Genomic DNA, 16,591 nt, shown 5'->3' with positions numbered 1-16,591 from the left:
CCCGACACCCCACCCCCATCCCCCGCCCCCTCCAACCTTCTGAAGCCCAGTACACCTCATCTCATTGGGCTAATTCACCTCCATACTATGCCGGGTCCCTGATGGGTCAAGGCAGTTTTCGAGAACAGGGGGCGTCATTTTAGCACCTGCTATCGGGTGCGTTCCTGGCGGGGGGGCTCCGAAAATCGTGAAATCCCGGAGCTGGACCGGAGCCCACCCCGAACCCGCGCACTTCCGGGTTCCCCGCTGACGCGCCGGCGTGCGCGCGCAGCCCCCGCTGGTGGGAATCCCGCAGGCAATTAAAGCCAGCGGGATGCCACTTGAGAGTATTTACCTTGGTATTTCAGGTCATTAACTGACCTGATTAAGGGATTATGTGAGGTGAGGTGGGATTTTAGAGCAAACTGGGACTGTTTCCCACACTGGGGGAAACACTCCCAGGTCAAATGGACCTGTTGCAGCTGTCAGCCTGTGGCAGCTGCAAAGGTCCATTTGACAGGTTGGGTGGGGGGGGACCCTCACCCATTGCAGGAGGCCACTCTGTCACTTGGGACAAAGTCTGGCTTCCACCACCCTCCTCCTGACAGTCAAAGTCACCAACCTGCACACTTACCCCGGGGTCCGGAGACATGTACCTACCTTGCGGACCCCCTCAGATGTACATCTTGCGGATGGGGGCCGCCGTAGCTGCAGTCGTGATCTCCTCGGAGGGCGAACAGCATCACCAGCCTCGCCATCCACGACGTCCACCTCTGACACGTGGAGCTCCACAACGGAATGCTGTGACACATCCACCTGTACAGCAGGAGAGAGGGCTACCGCAGAGAGAGATGCGTCGCAGAGGGCACTACCCTCACCACAGGGTCCACAGACCGAGGCTCAGCCTCCTGGACCTCTCTGAGCAGCAGTGCACATGGAGGCTCAGAGTCACTCGACATGTAGTCGTGGACATCTGCAGCCTCTTTCATGCCGAGCTGCTCCTGGCTGGCCCGCGCACCATCTTCTTACCTGTTGCTGTCAAAGACCACTGCCCTCAACAACTTCTCCTCCGCATCCTTCCAGGGTGCAACCGGGGACATCGCCGATGTCTCTCAGTCGTCTGCGCAAAAGAGCCCTGCAAATACACCCACTCTGCAGTGACACAATGGGTGGCATCAGTTGTGGGTCCTCATAGTGATCCTCAGGAGAGGGCATTATTGCACAAACCAGACAGGATTCGTGAAGACATGGCAGTATTGGTGCCAATATAATATGCAATGTGAGTTGGTCAGAAATTCAATATAAGTAACACCCATGACAAACCCTCAAACACCCTTGTGCATCCCCTTCATGCTCACGACACGTTTGCCTTACGCTGCCTACTGCACATATGTGATGCATGCCCTATGGCTGCAGCACAGGTAGTGGCAGGTTGAGTGAGGCTGGCCGTGAAAGAGATGCATGAGAGGATGAGTACGAGATAGAGCCATGAGATTGTATGAGGATTGGGTTGAGTGGTAGTGGCGGGATGAGTACTGGCGAGGTGAGTAAGTGCAGGTAAGATGAGGATGAGGTTTGAGTGAGTATGAGGGGTGATGTGACAGAGTAGTGTTGGCAGTGCTGAAGGAGATGTGGGGTGGGGGCAGTGATGTGGCAGACGGAGTGTAGGGGAAAGACTACGTGTACTCACTTTGGCTGACCTACTGAGGTCATTGGAGCGCCTCCTGTACTGTATGCAGGTGGGCGATATGTTGGTTGCGCTGGTGACCTCCTCTGCCACCTCGAGCCAGGCCTTCCTGGTGGCAGAGGCAGGCCGCTTCCTCCCGCATGCCGGGAGGAAGATCTCTGTCCTCCCCCTCCTCCTCACCCCATGTATTGATACCTGGAGTGAGGCATCATTAAACTGGGAGCAGCCTTCCCCCTGGGCTGCTCCATGCTGTAATTTTTTCTATTTGTTGCAGCATCTGTCAGTGGAGGACTGCCCCTTTAAATAGAGCTCCTCCAGCTGACAGATCTTACTGCGAATGCGCAGCCCGCCCGACGCGCAGATCAGCAGTGGGGAACCCGGAGGAGCAGGTAAGTGGATCCAATTAGTGGATTGGATGCTACAATCGCGCGGGAAGCTGACTAATTTCACTAATAGCCCCCCCGCCGAGAACCCGCAGCCCTGCTAACATTGGGCCCAATATGTCAAGGAACCAACAAGCAAACAGGTTATTTTAGATCTAGTATTGTGTAATGAGACAGGGTTAATTAGTAATCTTATGGTTAAGGATCCTCTGGGGTAGAGTGATCATAATATGATTGAATTTCATATTCAGTTTGAGAGTTAAGTCCGAAACTAGGGTCTTAAATTTAAACAAAGCCAATTACATGGATACGAGGGCCGAGTTGGCTAAGGTAGATTGGGAAATTAGATTGAAAGATATGATGGTAGAAAAGCAATGGTGAATATTAGGGAAAATGCTAGAATCTATTATTAAGGGTGTAGTAACAGGGCACTCAGAAAATCGTAACATGATTGGGCAGAGTCAGCATGGTTCTATGAAAAGGAAATCATGTTTGACAAATCTATTAGAGTTTTTTGAGGCTGTAATTAGCATGGTAGATAAGGGGGAACCAGTGGATGTAGTATATTTTGATTTTCAAAAGGCATTTGATGAGGTGCCACACAAGAGGTTGTTACACAAGATTAGGGCTCATTGGATTAGAGGTAATTTATTAGCATGGATTGTGGATTGGTTAACGAACAGAAAACAGAAACTAGGAATAAACAGGTCATTTTTGGGTTGACAGGCTGTGACTAGTGGGGTGCCACAAGGATCAGTGCTTGGGCCTCAGCTATTTACCATATATGTCAATGACTTAGATAAGGGGATTGAATGTAATGTATCCAAGTTTGCTGACGATACAAAAGTAGTGGGAAAGTAAGCTGTGAGGAGTACTCAAAGAATCTGCAAAGGGATATAGAAAGGTTAAGTGAATGGGCAAGAAGGTGGCAGATGGGATATAATGTGGGCAAAAGTGAAATTATCCACTTTGATAGGAAGTACAGAAAAGCAGAATATTTTTTTAAAAGGTGAGACGTTAAGAATGTTGGTAATCAAAGGGGATTTGGGTGGCCTTGTACACAAATCACAGAAAGTTAACATGCAGGCACACCAAGCAATTAGGAAGGCAAATGGTATGTTAGCCTTTATTGCAAGGGGGTTGGAGTATAAGAGTAAGGTGGTCTTGCTGCAATTATGCAGGGCTCTGGCGAGACCACACCAGGAGTACTGTGTACAGTTTAGGTCTCCTTACCTAAGGAAGGATATACTTACCTTAGAGGGGGTGCAACAAAGGTTCACTAGATTAATTCCTGGTTTGAGAGGGTTGTCCTATGAGGAGAGATTGAGTAGAATCGGCTTATATTCTCTGGAGTTTAGAAGAATGAGAGGGGATCTCATTGAAACGTATAAAATTCTGACAGGGCTAGACAGACTGGATGCAGGGAGGATGTTTCCCCTGGCTGGGGGGTCCAGAATGAGAGGTCACAGTCTCAGGATACGGGGTAGGATATTTAGGACTGAGATAAGGTGAAATTTCTTCACTCAGAGGGTGGTGAACCTGTGCAATTCTCCACCACAGAAGGCTGTGGAGGCCAAGTCACTGAATATATTTAAGAAGGAGCCAGATAGATTTCTAGACAGAAAAGGCATCAAGGGGTATGGGGAGAGAGCGGGAATATGGTATTGAGATAGAGGATCAGCCAAGATCATATTGAATGGCGGAGCAGGCTCGAAGATCCGAATGTCCCACTCCTGCTCCTATTTTCTATGTTTTCTATATTTTCAACCTCCCCCACCCCACCTCCCCCTCCCCACCCCAGTTGCATGCTGAGTCAGAAGTGTACTTTCCTTCTTTGTGCCAGTTCTTTAGGTTTGAATCAAGATCTTTCACTGAGAAATAATCAGTTCTCTACGAATCCATGAAAAAACTGGGCAGAGGCATGCTCCAGAACAAAAAAAAGGCTACTGCTCACAACTATTGACAAAACTATGCAGGACTCAGGAGCCCGCTAATGGACACAGCCTACAAAGCTCCTTCTGTCTCGTATCAGCTGAGCGTGTCTGTTTTACATCCACTTCACTTCTGGGGGGTAATTTTAAACTCCAAGAATTGGTGGGTTGGGGGCGGGTGAGCAGTGAGAATCATCGGTTTTTGTAGTGCGACTGCAACCCAGCTCCAACACGCTCACTTCCGGGTTTAACGTGGGCGTGTTTGAATGCGCACGCGCAGCCGAAACATGGAAGTCGCAATCCCATTAGCGCGTCAATTAAGATCGTCGAGGTACGTCCTGTAGGCGTTTTTTAATTGATTCTTAAACAGAAACAAATTTAATGTCTTCTGCAAGGGTTTCCCGGGGCTTCTGAAACTCGCCAGTGAAACAGAGGCAAGATTCAGCCAAAGTTGATTTGGGCTTTTAAACCGATGATTGACCCATCTTAATAAAAGCTTAGGTATTGCAGTTTTTTTTTATATTCGTTCATGGGATGTGGGCGCCGCTGGTGAGGCCAGCATGTATTGCCCATCCCTAATTGCCCTTGAGAAGGTGGTGGTGAGCCGCCTTCTTGAACTGCTGCAGTCCGGTGGTGAAGATTCTCCCTAACAGTGCTGTTAGGTAGGGAGTTCCAGGATTTTGACCCAGCGACGATGAAGGAATGGCGATATATTTCCAAGTCGAGATGGTGTGTGACTTGGAGGGGAACGTGCAGGTAGTGTTGTTCCCATGTGCCTGCTGCTCTTGTCCTTCTAGGTGGTCGAGGTCGCGGGTTTGGGAGGTGCTGTCGAAGAAGCCTTGGCGAGTTGCTGCAGTGCATCCTGTGGATGGTACACACTGCAGCCACAGTACGCCGGTTGTGAAGGGAATGAAAGTTTAGGGTGGTGGATGGGGTGCCAATCAAGCGGGCTGTTTTGTCCTGGATGGTGTCGAGCTTCCTGAGTGTTGTTGGAGCTGCACTCATCCAGGCAAGTGGAGAGTATTCCATCACATTCCTGACCTGTGCCTTATAGATGGTGGAAAAGCTTTGGGGAGTCAGGAGGTGAGTCACTCGCCACAGAATGCCCAGCCTCTGACCTGCTCTTGTAGCCACAATATTTATATAGCTGGTCCAGTTAAGTTTCTGGTCAATGGTGACCCCCAGGATGTTGATGGTGGGGGATTTGGCGATGGTAATGCTGTTGAATGTCAGGGGGAGGTGGTTAGACACTCTCTTGTTGGAGATAATCATTGCCTGGCATTTGTCTGGCGCGAATGTTACTTGCCACTTATCAGCCCAAGACTGGATGTTGTCCAGGTCTTGCTGCATGCAGGCACGGGCTGCTTCATTATCTGAGGGGTTGCGAATGGAACTGAACACTATGCAATCATCAGCGAACATCCCCATTTCTGACCTTATGATGGAGGGAAGGTTATTGATGAAGCAGCTGAAGATGGTTGGGAAGTGTCCTGAGGAACTCCTGCAGCAATGTCCTGAGGCTATGATGATTGGACTCCAACAACCACTACCATCTTCCTTTATGCTAGGTATGACTCCAGCCACTGGAGAGTTGTCCCCCTGATTACCATTGACTTCAATTTTACCAGGGCTCCTTGGTGCCACACTCGGTCAAATGCTGCCTTGATGTCAAGGGCAGTCACTCTCACCTCACCTCTGGAATTCAGCTCTTTTGTCCATGTTTGGACCAAGGTTGTAATGAACCCAAACTTTGCATCGGTGAGCAGGTTATTGGTGAGTAAGTGCCGCTTGATAGCACTGTCGACGACACCTTCCATCACTTTGCTGATGATTGAGAGTAGACTGATGGGGCGGTAATTGGCCGGATTGGATTTGTCCTGCTTTTTGTGGACAGGACATACCTGGGCAATTTTCCACATTTTTGGGTAGATGCCAGTGTTGTAGCTGTAATGGAACAGTTTGGCTAGAGGCGCAGCTGGTTCTGGAGCACAAGTCTTCAGCACTACAGCTGGGATGTTGTCGGGGTCCATAGCCTTTGCTGTATCCAGTGCACTCAGCCGTTTCTTGATATCACATGGAGTGAATCGAATTGGGTGAAGACTGGCTTCTGTGATGGTGGGGATATCGGGAGGAGGCCGAGATGGATCATCCACTCAGCACTTCTGGCTAAAGATGGTTGCAAACGCTTCAGCCTTGTCTTTTGCACTCACGTGCTGAACTCCGCCATCATTAAGGATGGGGATGTTTACAGAGCCTCCTCCTCCCGTTAGTTGTTTAATTGTCCACCACCATTCACGACTGGATGTGGCAGGACTGCAGAGCTTTGATCTGATCCGTTGGTTGTGGAATCGCTTAGCTCTGTCTTTAGCATGTTGCTTCTGCTGATTAGCATCTATGTTGTCCTGAGTTGTAGCTTCACCAGGTTGGCACCTCATTTTTAGGTACGCCAGGTGCTGCTCCTGGCATGCTCTTCTACAATCCTCATTGAGCCAGCGTTGATCCCCTGGCTTGTTGGTAATGGTAGAGTGAGGAATATGCCGAGCCATGAGGTTACAGATTGTGCTGGAATACAATTCTGCTGCTGCTGATGGCTCACAGCGCCTCATGGATGCCCAGTTTTGAGTTGCTTGATCTGTTCTGAATCTATCCCATTTAGCATGGTGATAATGCCACACAACACGTTGGATGGTGTCCTCAGTGCGAAGACGAGACTTTGTCTCCACGAGGACTGTGCAGTGGTCACTCTTACCAATAGTGTCATGGACAGATGCATTTGTGACAGGTAAATTGGTGAGAACAAGGTCAAGTAAGTTTTTCCCTCATGTTGGTTCGCTCACCACCTGCCGCAGGCTACGTCTGGCAGCTATGTCCTTCAGGACTCGGCCAGCTCAGTCAGTCGTGGTGCTACCAAGCCACTCTTGGTGATGGACATTGAAGTCCCCCACCCAAAATACATTCTGTGCCCTTGCTACCCTCAGTGCTTCCTCCAAGTGGTGTTCAACATGGAGGAGGACTGATTCATCAGCTGAGGGAGGGCGGTAGGTGGTAATCAGCAGGAGGTTTCCTTGCCCATGTTTGACCTGATGCCATGAGATTTCATGGAGTCCAGAGTCCCAGGGCCACTCCCTCTTGACTATATCACTGTACCGCCACCTCTGGTGGGTCTGTCCTGCCGGTGGGACAGGACATACCCAGGGATGGTGATGGAAGAGTCTGGGACGTTGGCTGAAAGGTATGGCTGTTGCTTGACTAGTCTGTGGGACAGCTCTCCCAATTTTGACACAAGTTCCCAGATATTAGTGAGGAGGACTTTGCAGGGTCGACTGGGCTTGGTTTGCCTTTGTCGTGTCCGGTGCCTAGTGGTCCGTCGCCGGGTGGTCCATCCGGTTTATTTTTATTATGACTTTTATTAGCGAGATTGTCCAACTGAATGGCTTGCTAGGCCATTTCAGAGGGTAATTAAGAATCAACCACATTGCTGTGGATCTCTCAGTTGGTCTCTCAGTTCTCTCAGGCAAATGTTTGGCTGAGAGTTCTAGTGTTGAGACATCTTTAGCAAAACTTCAGAGCCTATCAAGCTGACAAGATCAGTATTGGGGCACAATGGATGTATTCAAGAGGATATCTGAGGAAGAAGAAAATGAGCATTTGTTGAATGGTGTTACTCTTTTTTATTTATTGCAGTAACACTTGCTATCCCTCAGTAACTCAAGATACAGCACCCATAGTTATGGAGCTCCTAAAAATATTATCTACTTCCTCATTTATTTCTTCATTAATTTCCTTGAGGGTTGTAGGGTGTATTTCATCCGTTCCAGATGCCCTGTGTACATGACCTGTTCCATGAAGTGTGGATGGGGAGAAAGCTCCACCCCATGCTAAATATCAATATACTCCTCCACCTCAGTAAACTTCCTAGCGCCTTAGAGGGATCAAGATGCTGATTTCCTCCTTAAGGTTTTAACTTGTGATTATCACGTTCAGCATGCCCACCTGCCCACATAAATCTCCCACTAACCCGCTGAATGTTCCTGCCTGGGCCTTCATTTGCTAGGGAGGGCAGCTTTGTAGCAGTGATACAGCTCTTCATTGGATTACCGTTCCTGGGAGGGAGGGAAATTCAGTAATGTTGTAGCCAGTTAAAGGAGAAAACCGAACTTCCGACTTGGTTGCTTAGAGGAGACATCGGATTTCCTACCTCCCCCTCCATCATGACTGGCAAGCTGCCTTTGAGCACTGGTTCACCACTCGTAGCTCATTGACATTATGCAGATAGGCCAGGCAATCAAAATGCTTCAGGCCTCTCGTCAAGGATATAAATTGCACTGCCCACCTGATTTCTGTCCAAGGTGAAAATCGGCCCCTCTGTCTCAAGGAGCAGCAGCCTCGAGGGGCAACCAGAGGCAGGAATGTCTCTCAGATTTTCGGATGCATCTGGGAAGGTGTTGTTTGGTGATGTTGTGGCCAGAAGGATAGACTCTTGGGCACTGATGGCAGGATCTTTTATAAGAGGGTTGTTCAGTTGGTATAAAAGGAGGTGGCAGAAGCTATCAGTATAACATCTACCACCCCAAGAACTGCCACAGTGTAGGAAAAGATTTAATGACCTCTCAAGGGTAGCCAAGGTAAGTCCAGGCACTGCTGTCAATCCACATCCTGTACCGCTGATAAAGCCTTCACTCTCCTCCATACCTCTTCTACTCTTTCTCTGTCAGCACGGGTGTCAGCGAAACTCACTTAAGCAAAGAGCAACTTCTGCAAATACTCGAGCGCCATCTGAACAACCACTCTTGCAACTCACATAACCTGCCACAAAGGGTTTATGCTCGTCTCCAAGGACACTGCAGTTAAAGGGGCAATGCAGCTACTCCTCTCATTGTCATTGGTTGCATGAACTCATGTGAGGTAAATGTCCATTCCACTCACAAGCCTTTAACATTGTTCCCTCTCCCTGGCCCATAACCAGCAGCAGAGAAATGCAACCAAGGGAGGAGCACCGTTACTGAAAACCCCGAGTCCACATGAGCAGGAGGTATTGGAAGTTATAGGCAGACAGACAGGAGAGGCAGTGGGATTTGGTGAGGTTAGAGGCGAGGTAGCAACAAGAGGTTGGTTAAAGCTGGAAACGCTCATTATAGTTAGTGTCAGCTTTAAATGAATCCTCTAGGTTTTGAAATTCTTTAACACCTGGCTGGTATTCCTTCAAAGGGAAATTACAGTGTGTGCTCAGCATTAATGAGAATGAGGACCTGGGAGCGGAAGAGAGTGAGAGTGTGATTCCTCCACGGTGGGTTGAGAAACAAGCGCCCTCGGCAGCGGAGTCTAGGGACCCCTAAAAGGGCTTTGATTAAGGAACATTTGTCTCCTGGGGAGGCCATAAAACCAGTTTCCACATAAATGCTTGAGATGATGCATTAATTGGACTCCACTAACCATATCTGAAGCACATTGCAAGAAGTTTCTCACAATCTGCAGAACACCCTGGAGATGGTGGAAGTCCAGGAGATTTCTGTGGCATCAAGATGCCACGAGCAGCTTCTAAGGACAATGGTGGTTTTCGGAGTGGCCACTAACAGTGCTGCAATAGATATGCCAACCGTGCACTTTCACAGGGTTTCCAAGACCTCACTTGGACTATTATATCCGGGAATATACTGACCAGTAATCATACCTCTGAGCCCATGAACAGCACCAATGGGCTGCAAGAACTGGTCACAAATGCCATTCTCTTTCCAAAGAGTGACATTGGGCCTACTTCCTAAAGCCCCCCTCCATTGCCTGCACATGAGGAAGCTTCTGACATGGACCTAACACCCCTTGCCCCTTCAAGAGAAAGCTGCTGGAATTAAATATAAATTACTGCACCGGCACAGGCTATTCAGCCCAACCAGTCTGTGTTGGTGTTTATCCTCTATATGAATAGTAGTCCTAATCCCATGTGCCTAACCCCTGTTCCCATATCCCTTTATTCCCCTTTCCTTCAACCACCTATCTAACCTATTTTAAAATGTAGACATGTCTCTGCTTCAAGCACTGACTCCTATAATGTTTTTGACAGCCTTACTCTCTCTGTGTAAAAAGGTTTCTCCTGCCCTGGTGACCGCCTGAAATAAGCGCAGGCCTCATTTCAATATTCACATGAGGCTCCTACACTCATTTCAGATGCACCAGCTCTGACTGACATTTCCGGGTCTTGAGCAGCCTAACCAGTGATCTTTAAAGGGATTGCTGGAGGCCGCTCAAAAAAGGCTCAAAAACATTTTCGTATTTTGTGGAGTTGGAAGAAGCAGACATGCTCCTCTTGGCTCCACAAAACAACTTTGGGCCACTACCAGCCAGCCCTCGCACCCTCCCTCCCAATCACCTCCTCACCCCTGGATTATCACTGGGCCTCAGCTTGGCCCGAAATTTATAAAGACCCAACAGGTGAGCTGCATCAGGGCGCCTCATTAGTTCACCTGGTTTATTTTGATGAGGACGAATTTATTTTTGTCCTCAGGCCTCTCCGTTCTGGGGCACCATTGCCGGAATCACGCCCGGTTTGGGCCGGTCAAGAATTGAGGCTCCGGGGGTCTGATTTTGTTCTCTCTGGGACAACTACTTCCTGCGACTAGCGTCAACTCTAAGGCTCCAGGGGAACTATCCCAGCTACCCACCGTCCAGGGAGAACCTTGTAGAAGTATTAGACTAGGAGCTAGAACGAGTGAGTTAGTTGGCATAAAGGGGAACACAGTGGTAAGAAGTAATTGTAGTTAAGGAGATTAGATTTTCTGGCACCTTTGAATGAATGTTGTTATGAGAGTAAACACAACTTGAGCACAGAGTTCTGAGTTCATTTCTGTGTATGCTTACAACTTATGGGGGGAGGTTGATTATAAAGATCCTTATGAAGGAACTGGAGAAATCTTTGACAGTGACAAACTTTGTGAGAGTGTGGGGGTGGGGAGAACAGGCAGGTATGAAGTGAGTTCATTTGGCGTGTCAATTTTTATTCATTGAAAACACAGAACTATAAGTTGTGACCTCCTTTCTCTGGCTGCTCACTGTCTGGATCCACCTTCTCACCATCCTGTGCAACCTCCTGTGCAGATGGAGGAACTTCCCCTCCATTTTCATCATTGTAGGAAAAACTTGTTGCAAATTGCCAAAATGTGTTTTCAAATTTGAGTTTCAGCTTAAAGGTGGCCACACAAAACGGAGTCAGTAATGAAACTGAATGCTGGGAAATCAAAACTAATTAAGGCCATGAACAAACATTCCTTACTAGTGATAAGAGGCTAACATTCAGGACTGAGCTCAGAATAGCTCGTTAGTGGGACAGAAATATGTCATACCTTATCTGGTTCCGTGTAGGACTCTTTGTTAAAAGGAAAATTGAGAAGTCGGGGGAGTGAAAGTGGAATTTGATATGTCCAGGTATCCGTGCCTCATTAATTTTGACAACTTCCAGGACACTTATGTGACCTTTAGTAATGATTGACACCAAAAGAGGTGAACCCTTTAGATACATGTGTCACCAGGTCAACTGAATGGAAAAATTGGGTTTTTCTTTGAATTTAGGGTACTTGGCACACTCTTGACAGACTCTCTTTGTCTTCATTAGACGTAAGCTCTCTTTGTTAGTTGGAAGATTCTCTTTGTCTTCTCTAGTCTTTTTCTGAGCTAATCTTCATCTAGCAGATGTAGAAAGATACTTTTACAAGTAGAGTAAAAGGCTATATAAGTCAGATTGTACGGCCATACCAAATCAGTTACAGGCAGAGCTAAGTGTTTCACATTATTGTACAAGTTGTCTTGAGATCAAGGAAAGTGAGAGTTAAGCGAACTATTTCAGATACAGTCACCCGTGCATAAGGTGGATTCAGCGGAACAGAGGATCCGAATGGAACAAATAGACCCACCACTGAAGGGCCTCATCAACTTGATGTTCCAGAAACTAACACCATCATCCCATGGGAGGAAGAAGATCAACTAAACCACGCTGTTCATAAGGACAAGACTCTCATCAATAGACTGGCTATCTAATGCTGCAAACTTGTCAGCAACTAAGGAGGAACTTCTAGAGTCGTCTCGCCAGTTTACAATAGTTTCAGACACTGATCTCAACTATAATTTAATATTCAACAATCCAGTTAATGCTAAATTACAGTGATACACTGAGCTGCCTTTATAACCTGTTATTTGTTTTGTTAAGTAACTCTGTCTATTAATTATTTGTTATTCAAATTGCTAAGTGACCCTGTCTACAACTGTCTCTGCCTATTAATTGTTTGTATACTCAATGTTTAAGTAGTGATAATTATGATCTTGTAGTTGTTGGAGCATGACTTGTTATCTGACCAGCAACAGGAATAGAAGCAGGGAGAGTTCTTCAACACTGATAGCTTCCCCAAGATGCAGGGCATCAATGGACTGTACTCCCGGTTAAATTAGTATAAAAATGATAAGGCTCAGGGAAACAGCCAATTTCCATGTCTCTTAAAATTTCTGATACTATTCAATGATATTGGCCAATAACGTCCTCCCCTCATTCAGAAAATTATGTCATCATGTGCGGATTGTCATCACCCAAGTATGGCCATTGGCTTCACCAAAAAGTTCATGTAATGCATCATAAAAATGCAAACATGTCTATGCAAATACTAAAACAATTGTATAAAGGCCATCCATATGGACAAAGTTTTATTGCAACAAAATAGGATTGATATGGTGATTAAACTGGAATTCTTAGGATTAGACAAAATATTAAATTGGAAACAAAAAGATATATTTATTTGAATTGTTAATGTTACCAAACGGAACAGGAACAGTTCTAATCAGGAACAGCTAGAGCACACAGAAAGTGATTAAAACATACTGAGGACATGTATCGAGTTCTAAGTTAGTCAAAGTCATAAATAAGTGATAAGGGACTAAGTTCAGATAAGGCAAATCATTCTTTGAGTGAAATGTCACAGGTCCATTCTAGAAGTCCCTCAATGAATCCAGACACTAATCAGGTTCGACGAACCAAGTTAATACTAAGGGGTGGCGCTCACACGATTCACTTCGCTTTGCTGTCCATATGGTAAAACTGTTTAGTCTCAGATACTCCCAGAGGTCACAGCAAGCACAATAAATATTTTTTTTAAAACTGTGTGGAGCTGAATGCCAGAAAAGGAGCTGGAGATCAAATATTGTTTATGTGCATAGTTAGAAACATTATTTTTTCACAAAAGTATCCTTGTCCAAAGGTATTTTTGTGTTTAAGTATATCTTTTCAGTGACTCAAGTTGCATATTTAAACTTTAAACTATAAATACGAGATAAAATTACCGAAATAAGTTGGTTTAGCAGCAGGGGTGATTGCTGCTCGTGAATTTTTTTGTAAAGAGTTTTATGGCAAAGGCACAAGCAGAACATTTCTTCTTCCAAGTGGGTAGTGTGTAAGGAAATGATTGTTGAGTTCCTGCACCAAATATGACATAACATTGGCATTCGGGAAGAAATATTGAAAATTACGTGGTGCGTGTCTGACTAACACGGTACTTGTACATTGCACGAAAACGGGCCAAATGGACTAAAATAACCACCAGACTACAAGTTAACAGCAGTAAAATGTTAATTGAGACCATGTGCATCAAAACATGTATTTTTTAAATCTGCACTGAAAAAAATCAAGAAAAAGAAACCCACCCTTCATCCCTCAGCGACTCTTTCGCTAAATAATTTAATAACGCTGAGTGTGGAAATCTCTTGGGGGGAATTCTAACACAGCAAAGACTCGCCAGGTAAATAATTGAAGGAAAAGAACACTGGTCAGAGGCGCATTTATGAATTAGATTCAAGATTATAATAATCTGTTTGCAACACAGATCATTTTGTCGTTCCAGCTAAGAATGGAGAGACTATCCGATACATGGGGAATAATCGTACAAGCGCAAAGAAAGTCATTGATCAAGTAAAGCCAAACATGGAAAGTGTTCTTTGAAGAAACTGAAGACGATTTAGTTTTACTGCTTTCTGGAAAGCGCGCCCGATCACTGAGATTTGCCCAGAACTAAACTTCCTCAACGTGTACTTTTCAAACTCTCTCACTTACTTGTTGATGCCCCACTCCGAGTAGTGACTGATGAAAAGTCCCGTCACCTTCTCCCCCAGTCTCCCGCTGTAGTTGATTTGGATGATGTACTCGTGTCCTGGCTGCAGTTTGCCGTCCAGTTCGATCACCAGGTACTGATTCTCAGGTTCAAGCCAAGTGTCCTGAATGTCCGGAGTGGGACGAAGCTCAGCACCGAGAGGGCTCCCGGTAGCCGTGATGGTCACTCCGGAGTAATTGAGCTGATGGCTGTGAATCAGGATGACCTCGGTCTCCTCTCTACACATCACTGTTACATTGACCTGGCCGATTAAATTGTAGAGTTCGCCCTGCTCGGGCTCCAGCCGTGGCCACAGCTCCAACTGGTAATGGCTGGGGATGAGATTAGATGGTAAACGCGTGTTGTTCCATAGCCCCGTCCGGCCAGTCACAGTCGGCATCGAGCTGGTGCTCGGGGGCTCCCTGGTCGCCGGGAAGATCATCTCAGTTCTGTCAGTCCTCAGTCTGGCGTAAAGAATCGCTAAAACCGTTGAAAGCACCAGTAAAGCCAAGGTGAGGAGGGTAAAAAGCACAACCGCCTTCCTGCTGAGATAGAACCCAGAGTTGGACTTCGGTCCCATTTTTGGTCCCGTGTCGTTATGTGATCTCCAGTTCTGCTGGTTTTATTTTTACAAGTTATTAAAGGTCCCAAATTGCCGTGATGAGAAAAGGGGGCTGAACCTGATCTCACTCGGACCAATGACCATCTGAGTAGCAATCTGAATAGTTTTAGTGAGGTTACATTGCACGTCAAACCCCAGTAATATCCCATTTTACCAAAGGCATTTCAAATACTTTATGAGTGCCTGAAATCACTTTAAATATAAAAGCTGGAGACTGTTTCAGAAGAGATTAGCGTAGAGTGTGGAAAATCAGGCGAAAAGGCATATGTCTTGCTTAGATTAAAGGATAAAACAAAATTTGAAATAGTGCTTGCTGATTCTGGAATAAACGTTTATTAATATTTTTTTATTACCTGGAAGTATTGGTGCAGGTTTTGAAGCAAACACAAAGCCATCGAACTGTTTGACTTCAGACAATCTGATTGCTGGTTGCTGTTCCCTTGAGTTTAAAGTTGTAAACAATTTTACAACACCAAGTTATAGTCCAGCAATTTTATTTTAAATTCACAAGCTTTCGGAGGCTTCCTCCTTCGTCAGGTGAACGATGTGAAAATCGTTCACCTGACGAAGGAGGAAGCCTCCGAAAGCTTGTGAATTTAAAATAAAATTGCTGGACTATAATTTGGTGTTGTAAAATTGTTTACAATTGTCAACCCCAGTCCATCACCGGCATCTCCACATCATGAGTTTAAAGTAATAGGCCTTTGGTTGCACATTGGAGGATTATATGGAACAGAAAATGGGAGCGTGCCTCTGCCTTTTCTCCATTTTCAACGGCCTGCTAATAAGATATATTTTCAGAAATTGCACAATGCAAAGCCATGTAGTTCCATTAGTGGGTCATTAATTACCAAGGAAATGGGCGTTTTTTCATTTTCCACTGAGAACAATTACATGATCCTAGGTGTCCAGTAGCAATATTATATACAAATAAACTCCTTTGAATAGAAAATGGATTATCTAGTTTAGGGACTGAATGTTACAAAGTTAAATATAAGTGTCAGCCTTGGCTCACTCTCGAGTCTGAGTCAGAAGGTTGAGGGTTTAAGCACTGCCAGAGACTTGAGGCACAAAACCCCCCTCCTGAACTTGAAAAGTAAACTAACATGACCACAATTAATGAAATCTGTATACTTATAATCAATACTATTTTATTTTAAACCTTGTGAGGAAGCAATTCTTGGCATAAAGAGTAACTAATACTTGGAATGATCTTCTGGGCATCGGAGGTGAGATAAAAGGTCCAATTTTCGACAAATCACCTTAGCACCGCCCATAATTTTATATTAATTTTATCCTGAATATCTCCATTTCAATTCTGTGGTGTCCTGCACTATTTACCTCGGTTTATCAGTCTTAAAGAAAACCTCACTCTGACAGCCAGTGCAGCTTCTCATGTTGGGAACGATGTTATGGGACAATTGGACAATTTTGAAACTTTAATTTTAGGTTTTCATCCTCACACCTGATGCAAAATGTTGGAATAGACCACAGTTCTGATGCAGATATACGACACATTTTATATTAATGCGATGTCAAAACCACTGCTCCACATCGTTAAGATGGGGTGTAACAGCACAGTGAGTTTAAGAATAATGCACAATATAAACTATATTTTTAAAAATTAATTCATGGGATGTGGGCATCGCTGGCATTTATTGCCCATCCCTAATTGCCCTTGAGATGGTGGTGGTGAGCTGCCTTCTTGAACCGCTGCAATCCGTGTGGTGAAGGTTCTCCCACAGTGTTGTTAGGTAGGGAGTTCCAGGAGTTTGACCAGCGACGATGAAGGAACGGCGATATATTTCCAAGTCGGGATGATGTGTGACTTGGAGGGGAACGTGCAGGTGGTGTTGTTCCCATGTGCCTGC

General features: G+C 45.8%; 1 protein-coding gene across 1 annotated transcript in view; it reads right to left on the bottom strand.

The window, feature by feature from the left end:
• The window catches only part of LOC137320957 (aminopeptidase Q-like), a 131,285-nt gene extending 116,503 nt beyond the window's left edge, over nt 1–14,782 (bottom strand). The window contains exon 1 of the mRNA XM_067982986.1: nt 14,062–14,782. Coding sequence (XP_067839087.1) covers nt 14,062–14,678 — 617 coding nt within the window. The 5' untranslated portion in view covers nt 14,679–14,782. The remainder of the gene's footprint in view (nt 1–14,061) is intronic.
• Nucleotides 14,783–16,591: the final 1,809 nt, after the last annotated feature.

Source organism: Heptranchias perlo, chromosome 4 (genome assembly GCF_035084215.1).
Source record: "Heptranchias perlo isolate sHepPer1 chromosome 4, sHepPer1.hap1, whole genome shotgun sequence".
NCBI classification, from domain to species: Eukaryota; Metazoa; Chordata; class Chondrichthyes; order Hexanchiformes; family Hexanchidae; genus Heptranchias; species Heptranchias perlo.
Note: the sequence above shows the minus strand (reverse complement) of the source record. Positions and strands in the feature narration are given on the sequence as shown.